At 43.7% G+C, this 22,216-nt stretch overlaps 1 protein-coding gene across 1 annotated transcript in view; it reads left to right on the top strand.

Moving 5' to 3' along the window:
- The first annotated feature begins 3,913 nt into the window (after positions 1 to 3,913).
- Positions 3,914 to 22,216, top strand: part of CHMP3 (charged multivesicular body protein 3) — a 41,162-nt gene continuing 22,859 nt past the window's right edge. The window contains exons 1-2 of the mRNA XM_003758636.3: positions 3,914 to 4,128; positions 10,923 to 10,983. Of these exons, the coding sequence (XP_003758684.1) occupies positions 4,084 to 4,128; positions 10,923 to 10,983 (106 nt within the window). The 5' untranslated portion in view covers positions 3,914 to 4,083. The remainder of the gene's footprint in view (positions 4,129 to 10,922; positions 10,984 to 22,216) is intronic.

Here is a 22,216-nt window from a genome sequence, read left to right as displayed (position 1 = left end):
ATCTTGCTATAATTTAGAAATTAGATAACAGTGAATAAAGTGCTGGGTCTAGAGTCAGAAAGACTGGAGTTCAAATCCAACCTCAAGACACTTATTAGACTCAGAGCAAGTCACTTAATTGTTTGCCTCAGTTTCCTCAACTGTAAAATATGGATAATAATAGTATCTAACTAATAGTTTTGTTATGAGAATCAAATGAGATAAAATTTGTAAAATTGCTTAGTATAATGCCTGGCATATCATAGGTATTTAATAAAATGCTTCCTCCTGTCCTACAGGCAATTCAAACTCAACACGTCCAAGACAGAACTTGTCTTATTTCTACCTCTAAACCTTCCTTTTTCCCCAAATTTCCCATTATTGTTGCTGGTACTATTATCTACCAGCCAGCTAAACCTGTAAAATTGTCACCCTTAACTCTCCCTCCCTCCCACTCAAGCAATCAGGAGTCATGATGAAACAACTCTATCTTTTCCATCTTCTCTTGGTTCATTTACCACCACTTCTATAGATCAGAACCTCCTAGATCCTTGCGTGGACTATTTTAGTCACATTGAGACCAAGGTCCCATCTAGCTCTCTGTTCATAAGCAGTCCAGTGTGACTTTATTAAAGAAAAACAGAAGATCAAGGCAGTTCTTTTGGGAAATTATTTACCTCCTCTCCCTACACCCAGGGCTTGAAGAGTCCTTAGAATCTTAAAGACTATTAAATATTGTTTGCATTAGCCTTACAGGTAGAATTACCTAGCATTTTATTCCAGTACAATGAGGGAAGTGAAAGAAAAGCATTTATTAAGCAAGCACAACTACTAAACCCTTTGCTAAACACTTGGAGGCATAAATATAAAATAATAATTATAGCATTAGCATCTGTGTGTGTGTGTGTGTGTGTGTGTGTGTGTGTGTGTCTTTAAGGTTTGCAAAGAACTTTACATATAGAGAGCTAGGGAGCACAGTGGACAGAGTACTGGACCTGGGTTCAAATCCAACTTCAGATCTTTGACATGTATTAGCTGTATAACCCTGGACCAGTCACTTAACCCTGACTGCCTCACCCAAAAAAAATGAAAATTAAAGAGCTTTATATATTTTGACTCCTTTTATCCTTACAAGTGCTATTATTATTCCTATAATGAAACAGACACAGAGATTAAATGACTTGCCCAGCTGGGTTCACCCCTTTCCAACTCTCTCAGCGCTCTATCTGATAGATCACCTCACTACCACATTCTCCAACCAGAAACAAAGTCACTTTGTAAAAGGATAAAGCCTAACACTTGGGACCACTCCTCCAAATCTCCCAAAATTTACTTGGGCTTGGAATTCTTGTCAGGATAGTATTCTCTGCACCACCTAGCTGCAAAAGCCAACAATCCCTGTCCTGAAGGAGTTTTTTTTCCTTTCATAAAGGAATTTTAAAGATGTAACAAGAACAAAGGCAAAAAATTTCCCCCAATATCTCAGGGACATATTCCTCACTACATATGGTCAAAGAGCCATTTAAATTGGGAAATGATGTACACCAGAGTGGAGATATATGGAAAGAAAGAGACAGAATGAAGAGAGATATTTGTATATCTATTTATTTGTATATCTACATAGATAGGTACATAAAGATATTTTGGATATTTAAGTAGAAGTTAGTTAGTAGTTAGAATAAATCTATTTTTTCCTGGCCACTATCAAGAGCAGAGCAATGGTTAGCTTACTCTCACCCAGTTTAGCTCCCTCCTCCCAAATGCAAAGGACACATTTGTCCAAGCAAACCATAAACAGAAATCAAGGAAATCATACCGAATAAATGATAAAATCTCAGCATAGACAAAAAAAAAAAAAAAAAGAATGATCTTACTATAGAAATTTGTTCTTGGTAGTCTCTAGGTAGGGGTGCAAGTGCTGAGGGATCAATAGGTATGCTGGGGTATTTATTTTCCCACATGTCTGAAGCACTTGGGCTTCCAGCCATTCAAAAGTTTGCTCCTTATGTGTTTCTGTCTCTGTCTCAGTGTATTAGTCAGTTGTGCTGAATTTTTTTCCTCTTCAAAACACACTATTTGTCATATAGGCTGCTCTTTGGAAGGGATACATGAGATACTAAGATGATGAAAAAAACAAAACTTCAACAAAAGTTTACTTTAAATAAGGGAAAAAATAGTGACTTGGACATTGTGGGGATAACTGGAATTCTCATTTCCTTAGTGTTTTCTGGTTTGCAGAGGCCCAAGGAGGCTTTCTCACAATACTTGAGCAGGATTAAAAGACCCCGCATGTTGTTGCACTTTTACTAAGATCAGAATTGTGGGGCAGTGGTGCACCAACCCCTTCCCCAACCTTTCCCAATATGGGTAGTATAATCCAGGCAAAGCATCTATTCTAGCAAGGGGAGCTATATCCTAATCGCTGACTCATGCAGATACTTTGACTCTAAAGAGACTAGAGAGGACAAGAGGAAGGAAGGGGAAAGTAGGTAAGAAGATGCTTTGTTCCTTCTCCCCCTGCATCCACCCAATGGCAGCGGCTGGTAGTAGCAACATCTGTCTTTTCCTTCTTAAAACTCAAGTTCCAACAGAGACCAACAGGAGACCTTTACCCAGGGATGAGTTATGCGTATGTGTCTTAAATCATGTGTGCAGGATCATGTGATGATCAACTGTGATGGACTTGGCTCTTCTCAGCAATGCTGAAAATTCCAATCCAAGACAATTCCAATAGACTTTCCGTGGAAAACGCCATCCCATCCGGAGAGAACCAGGGAGATTGAATGTAGTTTGAATCATAGTATTTTCACTTTTTGTTTGTTTGCTTGCTTTTCTTTTTTCCTGGTTTTTTTTTCCCCTCTTAGATTTTTCTTTTCTTGAACACGACAAATATGGAAATGTCTGAAAGGATGGCACAAGTTTAACCTTTGTCATTTTGTTTATTCTCTTGGGGAAGAGGGAGGTAGAGGAAGGAAAGAGAGAAAAAAAAATTGGAACACGAAGTTTTACAAAAATGAATGTTGAAAGCTATCTTTACATAAAATTATATGTACTAGTTCTGGTAGCTGGAGGGCTATAGAAAAACAGACAGGAAAAACTAAGGGCTTTCTCCACCCTTCCCTTACTTCCTTGGATGTGACTAGCAAACATTTCTAATTGTGCACTTAAAAAGTTTCAGAAGACTGAATCAACTGATCTGATTTAGATGATTGCAAATGTGATTCACAATATCCTTGGCCGGGGGTCATGGAACAGCTCTAAAAACCAAAAGGAGAAACCTTACCCATCACAGGTTTACAATCTTAGCCGCTCCCCCACTAATTGTCCAAGAGTTCTTATTCCCTAACAGAAAGGAAAGAGGAGAGAGGGAAGATAAGATTTTAATTGGATTCCATGGCCCAGGCACAGGTTCTCACACGACGCAATTGACAAGTATTATCTCGTCTGCTTCCCACAACAATCCTGGGAAATAGACGCTATTTTTTTTTCCAGTTTGCAGGTCGAGATATTAACAGCATCTACTCCCTGGGTGGTTGCGAGGGCAAAGCGAGCCATCTGGGGAGCGGCGTGTAAATATCAGCTGTTGGGACGCTCTTCGGGTCACGCATCTTTTTGCATTTTAATGCGGCTCGGGCAGATCGTGCACCTGGTGTCAAACTGATGCAGGAGACCGCAAATCAAAGGGTTAAACGTTCACTCCGACGCTAGCCACCGCCCGGCCGGGGAGAGCCCGCCCCAGCACGTCCGTCCCGGTGTAAGCGGACGCGCGCAGCCTAATGTGCGGCCGGGTTACTTTCCGGCGCGCTCGCGGTCCTGCCATTACCCAAGCCCACAGCTCGGCGGCGCGCTCGCGGTCCTGCCATTACCCAAGCCCACAGCTCGGCGGCGCGCTCGCGCGTACGCAGAACGATTCGTGGGTTCCCCAGAAAGCCCGGGTACGACCCCGCCCCTTGGCTACACGTCGCCCTGTGCGCCTGCGCCAGGCCTTTGCCGCTGCCGCTTCCTTCTGGACCTGGCTTTTCGGCCCCATCTCGGGGGCCCCGCCCAGGCGGCCGCGGCGCCGGTGACCCGAAGGCGGAAGGGTCCGGAATAATAGAGTTCGCAATGGGGCTCTTCGGAAAAACGCAAGAGAAGCCTCCCAAGGAGCTGGTAAGAGGGGCGGCGGCGGTTAGAGCCACTCCCAGCCTCGGGGGCGGCCCGGCCGGGCCGGTGCGGCCGGAGGCAGGGGGGGCGGCGGAGGGGGCTTCGAGGCGCTTCCTCCGCCGCCGAGGGAGCGATCCCGGGCCTCCCCGGGCGTAGGAAGCCACTTCCCCTCACGCTTCGCCTCGCGCTCCCGGCCCCGCGCCGCCCTCCGCCCTGTTTCCCCCAGAATTGGTATGGGCCAGCCCACCCTCACCCCCCTCAGGCAAGGCGCTCCGGGGCGGCTCGAGGCGGGGTCCGGGGGAGGGCGGGGCCTGGGGTGGGGGTCTGAATGAGTGCAAGGTCTGAGCGGGGCGGGGCCTTCGGGAACGGGGGTCTGAATGGGTGGGGACGAGACCTGAGCGGGGCGGGGCCTGAGTGAGAGGTCCTGAGCCGAGGGCGGGGCTTAGGGGAAAGGCCTAGGTGGGCGGGGCAAAGGGGAGCCTGCGGGGCTGGGTTCTGGATCCTCCCTGCATCCTGGCCCCTGGACGCCCTTGACGCTCTCCTCATCTCACAGGTGGAGAAACTGAGCCCCGCTGGCTTGCCCCGGACTACGCAGCTGATAGTGATTTGAGGCCAGATTCCGGGGCTTGACACCGGACTGTCTCTGCCAGCCTCAGTTTCCTCATCTGTGGGAGGCCGGAGCATGCGCCTGGTTCTCCACCCCCACCTGCCCGGCGGGTGCCTGTTCCCTAGTCTGGGGCCCGTGGCGCTTGAGGTGCCCAGAGGGAGGTCAGGTGGGAAGGGGCCTCCAGGCTGCACAGACCGAGGCCCACAGGAGCCAAGTCCTCCCCCTGGTCCTGCCCCGCCTCTCCGCACTTCCTCCTCCTCCTTGGAGGGAGCACGTCCTGCCTGGCCCTGGGCGCTCCTGGTCCAGCCAGGATGCTTGCATTAATGCCTGCCGGGAGATTTGCAAAGGCAGGCTCATGGCCCCTTCCGCCGACCCTGCCGGCTCGGGAGACTGAGGGGCCGTCCTTGGCCCACCAGAGATTAGGGGGACCTGCCCAGAGAGTGTCTGCGGCAGGATTCTCACCCTGGCCCTCCCACCTCTATACTTTCTGAGCAGGCGTCCCATGGCCCCGTGGAACAGAGCCACTGCCGGGCCTGGCCCTGGAAGCCTATCTTACCCGGTGGATGGGCAGGAAAGGCCCGGGACTTGGTTTCTTTCAGTTTGTTGTAGGTTGTCCTGCCCTTGCTGGCCCCTGCTCCCCTTCTGGGTCTGTTCCTTGCTTGGCTGCTCCTCAAAATCGGCTGGATTCCCATCCGGGTCACGGCTAACCACGCCCTGGACCCTGTGCCGCCCTCCCTCGGTGACCTCTGACCCCCTTGGACTTCTTGATGGTTTTAGGATCCCAGCCCCCCCACCCCCACCCCCTCCGCTCAGTGCGGAGACTTCCAGTGTGGAGGCCGCTTCTCTCAGGACCTCATTTCTCTTGTAGGAGTCACGCCTCCCAACAGCCCTTCCCCCAGCCGCACTTGCCCCGGGACCCCCAGGATCCAGCAGAAAGGCCTTTGGCCGCTCCAGTGAGAGCTTAGCCGGCTTTCGGATGTCTAGGACCGAGCTGGCTCGTCTCCCGCCTTGGGGCCTTTGCTTGCTGCTTGGCCCATATCCTTCCCTTGCCCTTCTTAATTTCCAGGCGACCTCGCTTAAATGTCCCTCGGGAGGCCTTTCCTGGTCCCCAGAGCCCAGGCGGAGCTTGCGCCCAGCTCTGCTGCTGCCCCGCGTCGGCTTGTTTGTGCCTGGTTCTCTGCAGGTCCGGGAGCTCCTTGAGGGCAGGCTCTCTCTGTATCCCCAGGGCCTGGCCCGGTGCTGGGCGCAGAGCAGCCTCCCTTGTCTAAATGTGCGTTTGTGGAGGGGGCCGGGCCGGGCCAGTGTTTGGTGCTCAGGCTCTAACAGGGCTCGGGATCAGCCCCCAGCAAAACTGGCTCCTCCGGTTCGGCCCGAGATCAGAAGGCTGATCTCCGCTTGCGAGGTATTCGTCTGCGTCTGCAGAGGGGGCGGCCTGTCCCTCCGCTTGTCGGCAGGTGAAGGAACCACGGAGGAGCTCTTAGAAAGGAGCCCGGCCCAGCAGCTGCTGGTCCAGCCAGGAGGCAACTTCAAACGGGCCAAGACTGAGCCGGGCCCAGAACAGGCTGTGAACAGGGCGATGGGCCCAACTCGGAGTGCACTGGCCGAAAACCTCCTCCGAGGGCCGCCCTCTGCCGGGAAGAGACCCGTGGGGAGAAGCCCACTTCCTGCCTCCAGGTCGGGCAGTCTGGTAGAATGGATGTGGGCCTAATTCCATACCCAGGGGTTCCGGCCTAAAACCACTCCAAGACTTTTGGGACACCCTCTGTACCGGGAAGGATTGAGAGGTGCCAGCAAAGGGAGCAAAAACATGGCTTGTACTGTACAGTCAAGGAAAGCTTCCTACAAGGGGTACTTGTAGGGTTTAATAGGAATACAATGGGCTGAGTGTTAGGGGAAATGAGACAAAGATGAATGAGTACAACCTAAATCAGCATCATAGGAATTCAGAGATGTTGGGGGTGGTCAGGTCAAATACAGGGGTGAGGTCACAATTTAACTGGGTCCTGCAGAAAAGTTAAAACAGAAGTTTTCTCCCTGGCCTACCCACAATGGCCACTTTGGATAGAGGGCTGGACTTGGATAGAGATGAGTTAGAATAATCCCATTTTGCCAGCTGCGGGACCTTGGTCAAGCTAACGTCTCCCAGAAAAAGATTTCTTTTATCTATAAAGTAGGAATAACACTGACCTCTATTCCGAGGATGGTGTCAGATGACATAAAGAAGGCATTTTGCAAAACCTTGAAGAGCTATACACTTATGGCTAATAATAAATTCTAGGATCTTTACTGTTCTGTTGAATAGGAAGATTGGGAAGTTTGCCCAAAGGCAAGAGGAATGGAAAAGTTGAGAATCTCTACCATGTTTGTCACCAGTTAATGGGAAATGATAGGTGAACAGAATAGTTTGAATAGGGAAAAGGAAGAACTTATGGGAGGATGCCTACTAATTTTGTTTGATTATCTTAGTAAATGGCTCATCATCAAGAAGATTATGTGATGATAAACTGTAATGAACTTGGTTCTTTTCAACAATGAGGTGATGGGGGCCAATCCAATAGATTTGTGATGGAAAGAGCCATCTGCATGCAAAAAGAGGATTGTGGGTACTTAATGTGGATCTCAACATAATATTTTCACCTCTTTTTGTTGCAGTTGTTTCCTTTCTCATTTTTTTTCCTTTTTGATCTGGGTTCTCTTGTGCAGCCTGATAAATGTGGAAATACATATAGAAGAATTGTACATGTTTAACCTATATTGAATTGCTTGCTCTATAGGGGAGGGAGGGAGAAAAGTTTGGAGCACAGGGTTTTGCAAAAGTAAATCTTGAAAACTATCTTTGCATGTATTTTGAAAATAAAAAACTATTATTAAATATTTTTTAAAAAGTAAAAGCTATTATAAGAAATAGAGAAAATGACTTAAGTAGAACAGATTTAAAGGGAAGGATGACAAGGTAACATGGTGTCAGAATTTGGAAGGGTTGTATGTAGTGTCTTGAGTTTGGAAATTATTTAGTTGAGATCCATTGAAAATTTTAAGTTAGGAAGTTGCAGAATTCGGTGAACATTGATTAATATAGTGCACTGTACTAGGCACAAAGATGAAAAGAGACATTAGCCTGCCTTCCCTCAGGGAAGGAGTCCAGGAGGGCAGACACAACACTCCGTGTTACATGTGATTAGGAGAGGATCGAACATCACTCATGCTGGAGGAGAGATGAAGGACACTCTGGGGGACCTCTCAGGAAGGAAAGCCTTGCATTGGCAGAGATTTGGGAGAAGGACTGTTCCAGGTACGAGGGCTGCGTGTGCAAGAGCCAGGAGGCAGAACAGGGCAGTGCAGTTTCAGAGAATGGTGTTATAGCTTCAAAGTAGGATACAGGAAGGGGAATAACAGGCTGAGCTAAAGGGACTGTCCCTAGCCTTCTCGAGGTACTTAAATCTTCTGGAAAGATAGAACATTTTTACAGAAAAGTAGGCAGTGGGGGGGTGGGGGGTCCTGCTAGAGATGATGAGGGAATTTTGCCACTGATTTGTTGTGGAAGATGGGAGTGGGAGCGGATGACAGATTTGGTTTTGAGCTGATGGATGATAGGATCTCCCAAGCCGTGACTGTGCAGTTAGTCTGGGCATCAGGCCCATGAGGGGACAGACCCCCAAGGTCTGCAAACAAAGGAGGGCCTACAAACACACGTTCCTTCAACAGAGCTTACGTGATGTGCCAAGCGCCGTGCCCTAAAGTCTGTGAATCAAGTGCCTGCCTGAAGTCAAGAAGGCCTGAGTTCAAGTCCGGCCTCAGATACTTGGCTGTGTGACCTTAGGCAAGTCATTTAAACTCTCTGGGCCTGTTTCCTCATCTGTAAAGTGGGAGTAAGAAATGAGCTTTTCTTCCAGGGCTATTGAGAGGATTCAAAGAGATGGATCTATCAAGTGCCGTGTAAATCCTAAAATGCTCTGTAAATGCTAGCTCTTGGCTCTGCCCTCTTGACCCTTCCAGTCCACTGTCTGATAAGACCCAAACTCAGAAGTCAAAATCAGATGTGCCCTGGAAACTTTTAAAATGGAGAAGGACGCACACAGAAGTTGGACACTCCATTGTTTGTGCAGGAAGCAGAAACCCCATTTTTATCAGAACCCACAGTTTCCTCATTTGGAAAATGAGCTACAGAAGAAAATTCCATATCACTCCAGCATTTCTGCCAAGAAATCCTCAAATGGGGTCATGACCGAAGCTACTGAGCAACAGTTGTGGGGAGAACATTATGAGCCAAGACTGGAAAGACAGACTGGGGTCTGGCTGGGGGCCACACAGAATACTGGGCGAAGGATTCTGGACTTGAGCCATGTTACAGAAAAAGGCCCTGGAGAGTTTGGGGCTCAGCTGTAAGAGGCCGGGTGAGGGGAGCCCTCGAGGCAGTGGTGGGCAGGCTATGGAGGGAGGGCCATCAGAGGGTTGGTCCCGAGGTGTCTGTGACAATTAGTGAAGTCACGCCTGGAAGGAGAGGGGATCGGGAGGTTTTGAGGGGCCCCTTCCCTGGGTCTCCCTTTTGGGTCCATTGCGTCCTTCCTGCACATGGTACAGTGTGAGTGCCCACTGTTGGTCCTCATGGCTCTAGATGTCTTGTCTATTAAAGCAGATTGTGAATAGCCAAGAATTCTCTTCGTGAAGAGCCTGGCCTAACCCCGAGTGAGAGAGGGGGATGATGGGAGCCGGCTGGCAGCCAGAGCGGGCCAGTGGGGAAGGCCCTTTCCCAGCCAAGCTCACTGGCACATCACTGTGGCAGTCCCTGTTGTCCAAGGGCCTTGGGTGACATTTGGGGCAAGAATCACGAGAAGTCTGAAACGCGGCTCCTCTCTTTCATCGCTGTATCCGGCCTTCTTTCCGTGTGCAAGGGAGCCAGCCCTCCCCAGGGGCCTCTCCTCATCTGGACCACACCGGGCAGGCACTGCTGGGAGCAGCCTTCCAGAAAGTTTGCACAGGCGTGGTTTTCCTGCCTCTGCTGTCTCTGGGGTCCCCAGTTTGTGGATGTCTTCTCCCCATGCTTCTCCCTTCTTCCTGTTGGTGGTTTCATGGAACACCATAGTATCCATTAGACTCCGGTAGTTCCTCGGGGGACATCTGCTTTCCATTTCTGTGCTACCACAAAAGGCTCTGATGTGACTATTTTGGAATAAAAGGACCATTCTTTCTTCCTTTTTTGCCATCTGTCCTCTTGAGTCATTTGTAGCCATTTTTCCAGGGTAGTTCCAAATTGCTTTCCAGAATGAATGAGGGGTGGGAAAGTTGCTGAAACCTTTGCTGTCTGCTGAGCTGAACATATGGGCAGCCGGGCACAGCGGGTGGAGTTCTGGCCTGCTCTGGAGTTGGGAAGACCTGAGTTCAAATCCAACCTCAGACTCTTAGTAACTGTGTGACTCTAGGCAATTTACTTAACCTGTTTGACTCAGTTTCGTCATCTGTAAATGAGCCAGAGAAGAAATTGATGGATTGCTGCAACATCTCTGCCAGGAAAACTCCCAGTGGAGTCCCAGAGAGTCAGACAGAGTTGATCAAAAGCCATGACTGGTGATGAAATATTGAAAGAGCCAGTGTCCAAATTGGAAATGCAACACAATGGGAGTGTGGTGGGCAGGGTCTATGCAAAGAAGGGGGCTCAGGGAGGCGTGGAGGGCCAAGGGAAAGGCTGTAGGCTGGGGAGAGCATGGCAAAATCTCTGAGATTTGTATCTCTATTAACTGGTGACTAAAGAACCATCCTTTACATCAGAAAGCCTGGCGCTGAGTGCCAGTTCTGCCATTTAGCCTCTTGTTTAGCCTTGGGCAGCCACTCAGCCTCTTTGGGCCTCATTTTACCCATCTGTAACATGAGGGACCGGGTGGACTAGGTGACTTAGAGTATTCCTTCATGCCAAGCCCAAGATGGCCTGGTCTTTAAAAAGGAACAGTTTTTCAGGATCAAGTCAAAGTATTATGTCTGGGCTAAGTTTTTCTTTTATCCATTTTAGGTTTTGTGCCTATCAAGTGAATAAAAAAGGTCAATTGATATTAAAGCCTTAACTTTGAAAATAGACTCGTGTATGTGCCGCCCACAGGGTTAGCTTCATGCAAAATAATGAAATGTTCATATTTCGTGTTTAAAACTGAATGACTTGCCTAGAGTTAGCATCTCATGGTAGTTTTTTTTCCCCTTTTAGGTCAATGAATGGTCGTTGAAGATCAGAAAAGAAATGAGAGTAGTTGACAGGCAAATAAGAGGTAAATGATCTTACCCTTTTATACATTCTTTACCTTGATCCATGCTCTTTCTTTTGGTATAATAATAACATAACAAAAATTCCTTGCCAGCATATTTGGGGGATGTATTTTAGTACCTTTTCTTGTTTATTTTATGATGAATATTAGAAGAATAAAGAAATAAATTTAGACAATCTTTGAATTTTGTCTAAGGGATAAAAAGAGAGAGGAAAACTTAACTTTGTGAAGAAGTAAGTCTTTTGTAAAATTTAAATGAAAAAATTTTATACACATAAATAGAAAAAATACCAGACATTTATTTGTACCTAAATTATTTATTATAAATAGCTTGGTTATAATTTGAGGATGTTATGTTCTCATTAGAAGAGATTTGAAGTATTGACCTAACATGAAGAATGACAGTGATAGTCTCACAGATTTTTGGAGATGGAATCCCTTCCTTCCCTCGACAAACCTCTGGACCGTCCTGGGGAACTCTCCTCAGGTAGCCAGAACTACTTCTGGACGGGTTCTGTGAGGAAGCTCTTCTTGACATCAGGCCCCATTTTACCTCTCAGTTTCTTGGGAAGGGATGGCCAACAGGAGCCAGACAGAACAAGCCTAATCCCTCCTCCCAGGACAGCCCTTCATATTTGAAGGCCGATACCCCATTTGCCTGGCAAAACATTCTTAGTTACCTCCAGATCATTGTCCTCCTTGCATTGCTGTGCCCAGCATCAGTTCTCCAGAGGTCTGACCAGGCAAGTCCTCAGAGGGACTCTTTTTTTCTTCCAAGAGCCAATGCTCCTTCTTAGCTCAGGGTGACATTGAGTGCTTTGACCGCCACATTATATTACTCACTTACTGAGTTTGTAGCTGGCTAAAAAAGAAAGACAAATTGCTGTTGGGTCTCCCCCATCCTGCCGCTTATGAAGTTTATGAGTGTAAAAAATGGCTTGAATAATTAGGCAAGATATTCCCCATTATCCCCTTAAAAACACTGATACAGGGAATGGATGTGGACAGGAGTTGAAAATGCGCTTTGGATCAGGAGTGTCCTTTTACCAGAGGAAGCCACCTATTAAAAGCGTGATTAGAATAAGATAATTTTCAAATACAGTTTACAAAAAAAGCTTAGTCACCCTTAAATCTATTAATTAGAACATGGTATGTATTCTTGGCCATGATGTGAGAATAGAAGATTTATTGTACTATAAAGTCAGAGCTGCTTGGACAAAAGACTCAAAAGTATAAAGATAAAATTTTACATGGTGTTAATGCTGAAGTGTCATATAATGGGTGCTGTGGTGTTCTTTTCTTTTGTATAATATGGTGGTTCTCTGTGGAACAGGTTTCTTGGGGAGGTTTTCTAGAGGCAGCCTTAGTTTCAGTTCAGAGTAATAATCACCTCAAATACAGCCAGCTGATAAAATCCAAATGTTTATTTTCTCCTTCCAAGTCTTATCTCTTTCATTGGGCCCGATTAGCTTCCTTAGAGGCCTCTCTCCCTTCTTGGTTCCAAGAGCTCTTGCCGCTAATCTTTTATCTCTGCCAGCTTCAGCTTCTCTTCTTCCAAATATCTCCAGCTAGCACCAAAGTGAAAGTTGGAATGAATCTATCTTGCCTCTGAGAGAGAGCTTCTGTATCTCCCAGAGTGCTCTCTGACCCTGAGAACTTCTTGCTTATATGCTGTACACTGAGTACACACCAATCATATCACTGGGAAACCCTGATTTGTTGTAGGATTAAATCAATTCTAAATTAGATTTAAACATTGTCTCCTCAATTCCACTTAGTACCTTGTTTTAAGTTCTGGCCCATAACATCTCCTTGTATGATTAGATCAATCATACTGAACCATGCTAAATTAGATAATTATTGTCTCTATCAATTCTAATGACTTAACACTTTGTAAGGATTCCAGGGTGCCATGGTATCAGTGATGGAATCTTTCTGGTCCTCCAAAAATATTGCCACAGGAATCTCTTAAGAGACCTCAGTTTCTTCATGTCATATTGCTCACAATACCTGCTTCACATGCTGTTTTGAAGAAAGTTTTTCTGTAAATCTTAAAGCAGTGTATAATAAAGGTTGAAAAAGAGATCAAAGAATAATAATATTGGTAAGCAAAAGTACCCAATCCACAGCATAATAGATTCTTAGAAGAAGAAATTCTGATAGTATTTAAATTGATCTTCAGGGTCAGTATTCCTTAGTATATTCACTTGAATAGAGACAGAAGATAAAAATCCCATACATCTAAAATAAGGGTAACCATATTCCTATCTAAGGATTTCAGACAGTAGGAGCATGTGAGTTTGGGGAACAGAAAGTAGTCCGTTTTGGCCAGATTGTAAAGTGTCTGAGTGTGATGGTTAGACTGGAGAGAGGTAGGTTGGAGGGAGCTGAAAGTCTGTCCATGATGCTGGAAGCAGTGGGGTGAATACAGACAGGTGCTTCTTATTAGTGCCCTTCCTAATCTAGGGTGGACATGGTCCCAGCACCCACCATCCCCTGGCACACAGCAGGCACTGTAAGACTGCTTGGTCCCTTGCCCGTTTATTGATGCTGACCTGTAGTCTGCTGTACTTGTTTGTACTTCCCATTTAACTCTTATAAAGCGAGGAGACCAGTTTTCCTTTGTGACTTGTGGAAGCCAAGAAGCCGCCGTAGGGAAATGGCACAGCGGGTTCACGTAGGAGCCATCCTTTCAGAGAAGGCCGATTGGCCAAGAGAGAAGAAGCCTGTTGCTATAGCCGAGAAGGAACGTGGGCAGGTGATCTTGGAATTGTGGTGATTTCAGGGTTTTTTCTGAGACCTCCAGACAGTTGTATCCACCAGCCATACAAAAGAACTGAATTCGTTTTTTTCTGGCCTTTTTAGTCTTAGTCGGCTCCAAGGCTCTTTGCTAAAGGTCTTTTGGTTCCAGACCAACAAAACCCTTCTTGAGTCCTGTTATTGCCCCAAGTTCATGGGCATTGGGGTAGAATATAGGAAATGGAGCTAACCTAAGACTAGAAGAAGACAAAGGAAGTCGATCCAGACAGACTAACCTGTGACTGTAAAGTAAGGCTACCAGGTTTTATTTTGTGATAAGTATGACCAGAGATTCTCATGAGCTATGCCATTGGAGCACAATCGCCTACAGGGCCAGCTAGGCCAGGAAAGTTAGACTGTATCAGTGGAGAAGTTCGCCAATTAGTCAACACGGGGTGAGAAGCTACATTGTTTTAGGACCTACAGAAGCACTTGGAAAGAATGAAACAAACCCTGTCCCCAGTGAGCTCACAGTGTGTGCAAATGTCATAACTAGATACAGAATAAACAAATGATACTTTGGAAGTGCTGGCACTTATATGAGATGTGGCCAAGGCAAGAGCATGGAGACTGGAGATGAAGTCATGTGAGAGGAAGGCGAGAAGTCCAGTTTGACTGAATTGTAGAGTTTGGGAGGAGGCTGATGTAGGTCAGGGTGGGAAGCTGGCTTTGGCCTCAGGTGATTCTGGCCAGAGAGGGCAGACATTCTCTATAGATCCTCTCAGCGCTCCTGGTTCTCTGGGCTCTTCCTCCTCAGGAGCAATCTTGCCCACTTGCATTTCAGGCTCATCGCCAGAACCTGTTCTCTGGAAGGAACCCTAGTCATGCTCACCTGAGTCTGCTCAGCTCACTGCAGACTGCTGTTAATGCCAGCCTGAGTTTGATCCCCCTCTGGCAGCCTCCTTCCCCATTCTTCTTCTTCACCACTCTCCTCCTGCCCTCCGCTTTCCTTCCCTTCCCTCTCCTTCCCCTCAGCTTCCCAGCTCTTCTTCACATTTGACCTTTCTCTCATTTCACGAAAGCTCCTCGAGAATTACTGTTCAGTCGTTCCCAACTCTTGTGTGACCCTATTCAGAATTTTCTTGGCAAAGATAGTGTAGCAGTTTGCTATTTCTCTTTCCAGCTCATTTTACAGTTGAGGGAATTGAAGCAAACAGGGTTAAGGTCACAGAACTTATGAGTGTCTGGGGTCAGGTTTAAACTCAGGGGGATGAGTCTTCCAGATTCCAGGCCTGGTACTCTATCCACTGAGCCGTCTAGCTGCCTTCCTCAAGAATAGGGGCCGTTTTGTTTTACTCTGTTTGTATCCGCAGCGCAATGCCCAGAACATAATAAATAAGTGGCTAATAAAGTCTTCACTACCTAAACAACTATTTAAACAAAGAACTAAAAGACATATTGGTGATGGCTGGGAGGGAGTTGTGGATGCTCAAAGTACAAACCCAAAAGAAGAGAATGGTAACTCTGAAAGGTCTACAAACAACTTCAAGAAAGCACAGCTTGGCCACTGGCCAACTAGAATTCCAAGAAGAAATCGATCGAGTGTAACAAGCATCTTATGACTGAATAGAGAACTCCAGAGGAAAGACTTGGAAGGAGAATGAACATCTTGGAGCAAAATCTAAAAACCTGATGCAAGTGACAGCTTCTCCCAAGATTTGAATGAACCAAATAGAAGTTAATAACTCCTTGAGACAACAAGAAATATTAAAACTAAAAAGACCCCCTTTTCCCTACCAAAAAAAACAAACAAACCCCAGAAAAAAATATAAGCCATTCTCAAAAAAAATGATCTGAAAAACAGGTTGGGCAGAGGGAGATATGTGGGGGGAGGGAAGAGGGAGTGAGGGAGGAAGGAGAAGAGGGGAGAGAGAGGAGGAAGGGGATAGAGAGGGAAGAATCATTGGCCACTAGCTAGGAAGCTAGATGGTCCAATGGTTAAAACACTGGGCCCCAAGTTAGCATCAGACACTTCTAACTGTATGATCTAGGGCTCTGTGAGGATCAGTTATAATTGTAAAAGCACTTAGCACAGTGCCTGAAAAAATGCTTGTTTTCTTCCTTCTGCTAGAAAACTAAAAAACTTCCTTCCAGCTCTGGAAAAAAAAGAAAAGAAAAAATTGATCAGATATCAGATTTCAAGAAATTCTGAATAAAAACTTCCCAGAACCGTGATTCATTTTCTAAAAGAAACTTTAAAATGAAAACTTTCAGGAACATCCTAGCCCAAATTGGAAATTCTAGGTCAAAGAAAAAGTACTCCAAGCAGCCACAGACAAAGTTCACCTTACCAAGGAGCCACAGTCAGCATTCCTAAGATTTGGCAGCTACCACTAGAGGAGAGAAGAGCTTGGAATACAATGTGGCGAAGGCAAGAGGTAAAGCTTTAAAACAAAGAATAACTTACTTAGCAAAACAGAATCTACTTTTAACAATGGAAGAAATAGGGCATTAGTAAAATAGAAGCATTTTTCTAGCATTATGATGAAAAGAAATATAATCAAATAAAAAATTTGAATTGTAAATACAAGCGTTAAGATCAAGTCAGCAGAGAGTTACTGTTTGCCAGGCAATGAGGTAAATGGTAGAAATGCAAATACGAGTAGAAAGACAGTTCCTGTCCCCAGGGACTTGGCATTCTAATGAAGAAAGATAATACATAAAAGGAGGCTGTGCAGCAAGAGTGACATAGGTGGGAAAGATATCTAGGCAGGATCATGGTAGAGAGTTTGGAGAGTCACAGGTAGACACTGGAGAGGGATTAAGATTTTTTCTGTAAAATGCAAGTTCTGAGAAGAACTAATCTACTGCAGGGGTCCTCAAACTACGGCCCTCAGGCCAGATGCGCCAGCTGAGGACGATTATCCCCCTCACCCAGGGCTATGGATTTAAAGGCCCACAAAACAAAGTTTTTGTTTTTACTATACTCCTGCCCCCCAACAGTCTGAGGGACAGTGAACTGGCCCCCTATTTAAAAAGTTTGAGGACCCCTCTCAAATGAAGTGGACTTCTAGGATGAGGAGGCTTCTGTGATGTAGTAGAGTAGAGGTCCTGAAAAAAGAAGGAAAAGGTAAATTGAGTGATGAGAAGGAACTAAAGAAGTATGAAGTGTTTTATGTACTAATAGGAGAAGAAAAAAAAAGGTCCTCTCAGAACTCTGATAACATCATGAGACACAATCAGTAAAACAAAGTACTTAGAAGAAACAGAGAATTTAAATAACCTAGTTTCAGAAGGAAAAAAAAAAACATTAAGACAAGACATAAATCAACACCTAAAGAAAAATTTCCCAGGACTTGATGGATTTATGGGTAGATTTTATCATGTAGGCGCAGAACAGTTGATTCTAATATTACATAAACTGTTTGAAAAATTAAGAAAAGGAGGAATTTTACCAAATTCTTCTTTAATATAAAAAGATGTTAGTCTAAATAAGGAAAAAAGAAAACTATGTGCCAGTAACTCTAATAAGTGTCGATATAAAAATTTTAAATGAAATATTAGCAAAATCTACAGTAACATAGTTAAAAGAATTATACCAGGAATTTAGTGTTGGTTCAATGTTCATAATAGACTATATTAATAACAACACAATAAAAATCACAATTATGTCAATACATTCAGCAAAAGCTTTTGACAGAGTACAATAGCTATTTTTATTAAATATAAAAAAGTACAGGAATAAATGGTTTTTCCATAATATGGTCAATAGTATCTAAAACCAAGAGCTACCATTATATGTAATGAGGATAAAATAGAGATCCTTTCTGTAATATCAGGGATAAAGTAAGGTTGTACATTTCCATTTTGCAGAGTGTCAGAAATGTCATCTGTAGCTGTAAAAGAAAAAAAAGTATTGAGGCAGTAAGCACTGGCCAAGAGAAAATACATTTATCACTTTTGCATGTGATATCATTGGATTACTTATAGAATCCCAGATAATTAGCTAAAAATTAATTGAAATAATAACTTGCAGGATAAAAAATAAATCCACACAAATCATCACTATTGCTGTGTATAATCAATGAAACCCATCAGGAAAAGATGAATTCCTTTCCAAATAACTACATGTGGTATGACATATTAGGCAATTAATCCATCAAGACATATAAATGCAAATAGAAACTCCTTTTTAAAAAATTAAGTTATTGGAGAAATACCTGTGTTACTGGAGAAATTGCAATTGCTTATGGATAGGCTAAATCAAAATAATAAAAATCACAATATTGAAATAAACTAAATTATCAAATTATTACCTTATAGTGCCATAAAATATAATTATGAAACTCAAATGGAAGAACAAAAGATCATTTATCTCAAGGGAAATTATGAAAAAAGAATTTGGAAGGAAATATCCTTGCAATGCTTGATCTCAAAAGTCTACCTACAACAAAGCAATAGTCCTCAAACCTGCTCTTATGGTTAAAAAGGAAAGACACATCCATGGAGCAGATTTATAATCTAAAGAAACAGCAGATAGAAGCTTAGTGCTCAGAATGTACAGAGTCCCTAAAGTACCCTAAGAACTCAACTGATGAAAAAAAAACTTTCAAGAAAATCCAAAGGCAGCCTGCAGAAGTTCTTTATAAACCAATGCATCCTACTATCTATCAAGCTTTAAATGGTTACATGACTTTAACAGGTCATATCATAAATCAGAGGAGGGAGAAAAGAGACCACCTTTTGGATCCATGAACTGGATAAGAGTTCTCCAAATAAGGTCTTGAGGGGATAACAAGAGATAAAATGGAAAGTTTTGATTACATAAAAGTAATGAGTTCTTACATAAAGCCAGCTGGAAACAGGTAATTGGGGAAGAAATTTTACTGCCAGTAAATAGATATCTCCTATTCAAGCTAACTAAGAACACATGCAAATTTATAAGGATAAGAGCCATTCCCCAAATTGATAAATGACCTAAGAATTTGGAGAGTCCATTCAAAGAAAGGAATCCAAGCTGTCAACACCAATAAGAAGATCATTCTTCAAATCTCTAATAATTAGGAAAATGCAAAATAAAGCAACTCTGAGGTCCCACTTTGCACCCATCAGATGGGCAAAGATGACAAAAAGGGAAGATGGCAAATGTGGGAAGGGCAGGTGCATTATTGATGACATCATACACTGGTGCAGCCATTTCAGAATGCAGTTTGCAGCTTGGCCCCCACTCCAATCCACTGAAATTGTCAACCCCTTTCACCCTTTCTGCCACTGCACGGTCTCTGTCCCAAAAGGCCTACTGAAATGGGCACTAAGGTGCATGCCTTTTGGTTGGAAAACAAATTATGGCTCATGGACATAATGGGAAACGTAAGAAATGTCAGAAGTCAGGCTGTCAAGAGAAATAGTAAAATGAGCAGAATCATGGGGAACAGTTTATGCAATAACAACAGAATGTAAAGAGTAACACCTTTGAAAAGACAAATCAATGGAACAATCTCTGTGAGGCTGCACACTGCCCATCCAAAGAAAAGGGGACATACTCAAAGTGCACATGAGACAGTTTGGGACATACCATCGGGGAAGCTTTTTTTGCTTAGCTCTAAATATTTGTTATAAGCCTCCATCTCATCCACCACCCCTGCCAAAGGGATTGGAGGTTGGATTAAGGATAAAGTTCTCCCTCCCAAAATGAGAAGAGACTAGAAGGCCAGAAATAGCCAAACACAAGGTGGCATATATTGTTAAATGTTGAATTTCTTATATGCTTGAACAGATCAAAGGTAAACAAATTTATATTTGATTCTGCAAACAGTAAGAACCTATTGCTGTTTGAGTACAGAAGGAAAAGTGTCTAAACTAGGCAGGATTGAGTCTTATTAGCCTAATACCTAAAATAGAATTATTATTCCAAAGAGCTTTTCAAGGTATAAATGGTTCTCTGCCCAGGGGGATTTGTTACCACTTTTTCCTGATAGCTCAAATCTTGAGAAATAGCCTTTTAATGAGCCATACTTACAGACAGCTCCCTGTTCCCGGAAGCATCTGGAGAAGGACTAGGCTAGAAATGATGTAAGAAAATGAAAACTATATGCTCCTGAATGTTTCAGAATGTCCCATTTAGCTGATAACGTCTGTTGTTCATACAAATATTAGATGGACTTCAGAAGTCCTTTTAAAAAAAACTCTTAGGAGAGAATGAGTTTCAGTTGTCCTTTTGTTCCTTTAACTCTTTTCATTCCTGTTTTTCCACTGTGATTTTGTGTCATTGACAAGAGTTGGTAGACTCACATATTCTAAAAATGGGACTGGGCCTCAGAAACAGTGAGCTAACTATCACAGAATCAAAGATTTATGACTAGTAAGGGATAGAATTAAATTTTTTTCCAGTTGCATCTAAAAAGTGTTTTAACATTCATTTAAAAAATTTGAGTTCCAGACAATTTTTAGATGATGAAATCGAAACTATTTCTATTCATATGAAAGTGTTCCAAATCACTATTGATCAGAGAAATGCAAATTAAGACAACTCTGTGATACCACTACATACCTCTCAGATTGGCTAAGTTGACAGGAAAAGATAATGATGGATGTTGCAGGTGATGTGGGGAAACTGGGACACTGATATATTGTTGGTGGAACTGTGAATACATCCAACCATTCTGGAGAGCCATTTGGAACTGTTCTCAAAGTTATCAAACTGTGCATACCCTTTGATCCAGCAGTGTTTCTACTGGGCTTATATCCCAAAGATATCTTAAAGTAAGGAAAGGGACCTGTATGTGCAAAAATGTTTGTGGCAGGTCTCTTAGTAATGGCTAGAAAATGGAAATTGAATGGATACCCATCAATTGGAAAATGGTTGGGTAAATTGTGGTATATGAATGTTACGGAATATTTTTGTTCTGTAAGAAATGACCAGCTGGATGAATAGAGAGGCTTGGAGAGACTTACATGAACTGATACTGAGTGAAATGAGCAGGACCAGGAGATCATTATACACTTCAACAACAATACTGTATGAGGATAAATTCTGATGAAAGTGGATCTCTTCAACAATGAGAAGATCCAATTCAGTTCCAGTTGATCAATGCTGGACAGAATCAGCTACACCTAGAGAAACAACACTGGGGAATGAATGTGGACTACTTGCATTTTTGATATTCTTCCCAGGTTATTTTTACCTTCTGAATCCAATTTTTCTTGTGCAATAAGAGAACTGTATAAATATGTACACATATATTGTATTTAAGATATATTTTAACATGTTTAACATGTATGAGACTGCTTGCCATGTAGGGGAGGGGATGGAGGGAAGGAAAGGAAAAGTTGGAACAGAAGTGATTGCAAGGGATAATGTTGAAAAATTACCCATGCGTATGTTCTGTCAATTAAAAGCTATAATAAAAAAAATTGAGTTCCAAATTTTCCTTCTCCCTTCTTCCCCTCTTCTCTTATTGAGAAAGCAAGAAATCTGATCTAGATTATACACATAGTCATGTAAAACATGCTTTCATATTAGCCATGTTGTGAAAGAAAACACAGACCAACCACCTCCTTCCCCTTTCAAAATAAAAGTTTCTGTCTGCATTCACCTCCAATTTGTTTTTTCTCTGGAGGCAGACTGCATTTTTCATCACAAGTCCTTCAGAATTATCTTAGATCATTGTATTGCTGAAAATGGCTAAGTCATTGACAGTTAATTATCATACAGTATTACTGTTACTATGTACAGTATTCTCGTTCTGCTCATTTCACTTTGTATGAGTTTATATAGATCTTGCCATATTATTCTGAAAGTATACTGTGGTGTTCTCTTCTTTTTTATAATATGATGGTTCTCTGGGAGCAGGTTTCTTGGGGTGGTTTTCTGGAGGCAGCCTTAGTTTAGATTCCGTGTAATAATCACCTCAAATACAGTCAGCTGATAAAATCCAAACATTTATTTTCTCCTTCCAAGTCTTGTCTCTTTCCTTGGGTCCGATTAGCTTTCTTAGAGGCCTATCTCTCTCCTTGGTTCCAAGAACTCTTGCAGCTTGTCCTTTGCCGCTTCCAGCTCCCTTTGAATCTTGGTTCTGAGTCTTCACAACTGTCGCCTCCACTCACTCCCGGCTCTCAATCTCCCAGAGTGCTCTTTGGCCCTGAGAGCTTCTTGCTTATATGCTGTACACTGAGTACACACCAATCATTATATCACTGGGAAACCACTATTTGTTGCAGGATTAAATCAATGCTAAACTAGATTTAACCATTGTCTCCTCAATTCCACTTAGAACCTTGTTTTAAGTTCTGGCCCATAACCTCTCCTTGTAGGATCAGATCAATCATACTGAACCATGCTAAATTAGATAATTATTGTCTTTATCAATTCTAATGACAACACTTTGTAAGGATTCCAACAGTATCCTATGTATCATTTCTTAGAGCACAATAACTTTCTATCATAATCCAACCACAATCTATTCAGTCATTCTCCAGTTTTCCCCAGTTGATGAGC

Source organism: Sarcophilus harrisii, chromosome 2 (genome assembly GCF_902635505.1).
Source record: "Sarcophilus harrisii chromosome 2, mSarHar1.11, whole genome shotgun sequence".
Taxonomy (NCBI): Eukaryota; Metazoa; Chordata; class Mammalia; order Dasyuromorphia; family Dasyuridae; genus Sarcophilus; species Sarcophilus harrisii.
Note: the sequence above shows the minus strand (reverse complement) of the source record. Positions and strands in the feature narration are given on the sequence as shown.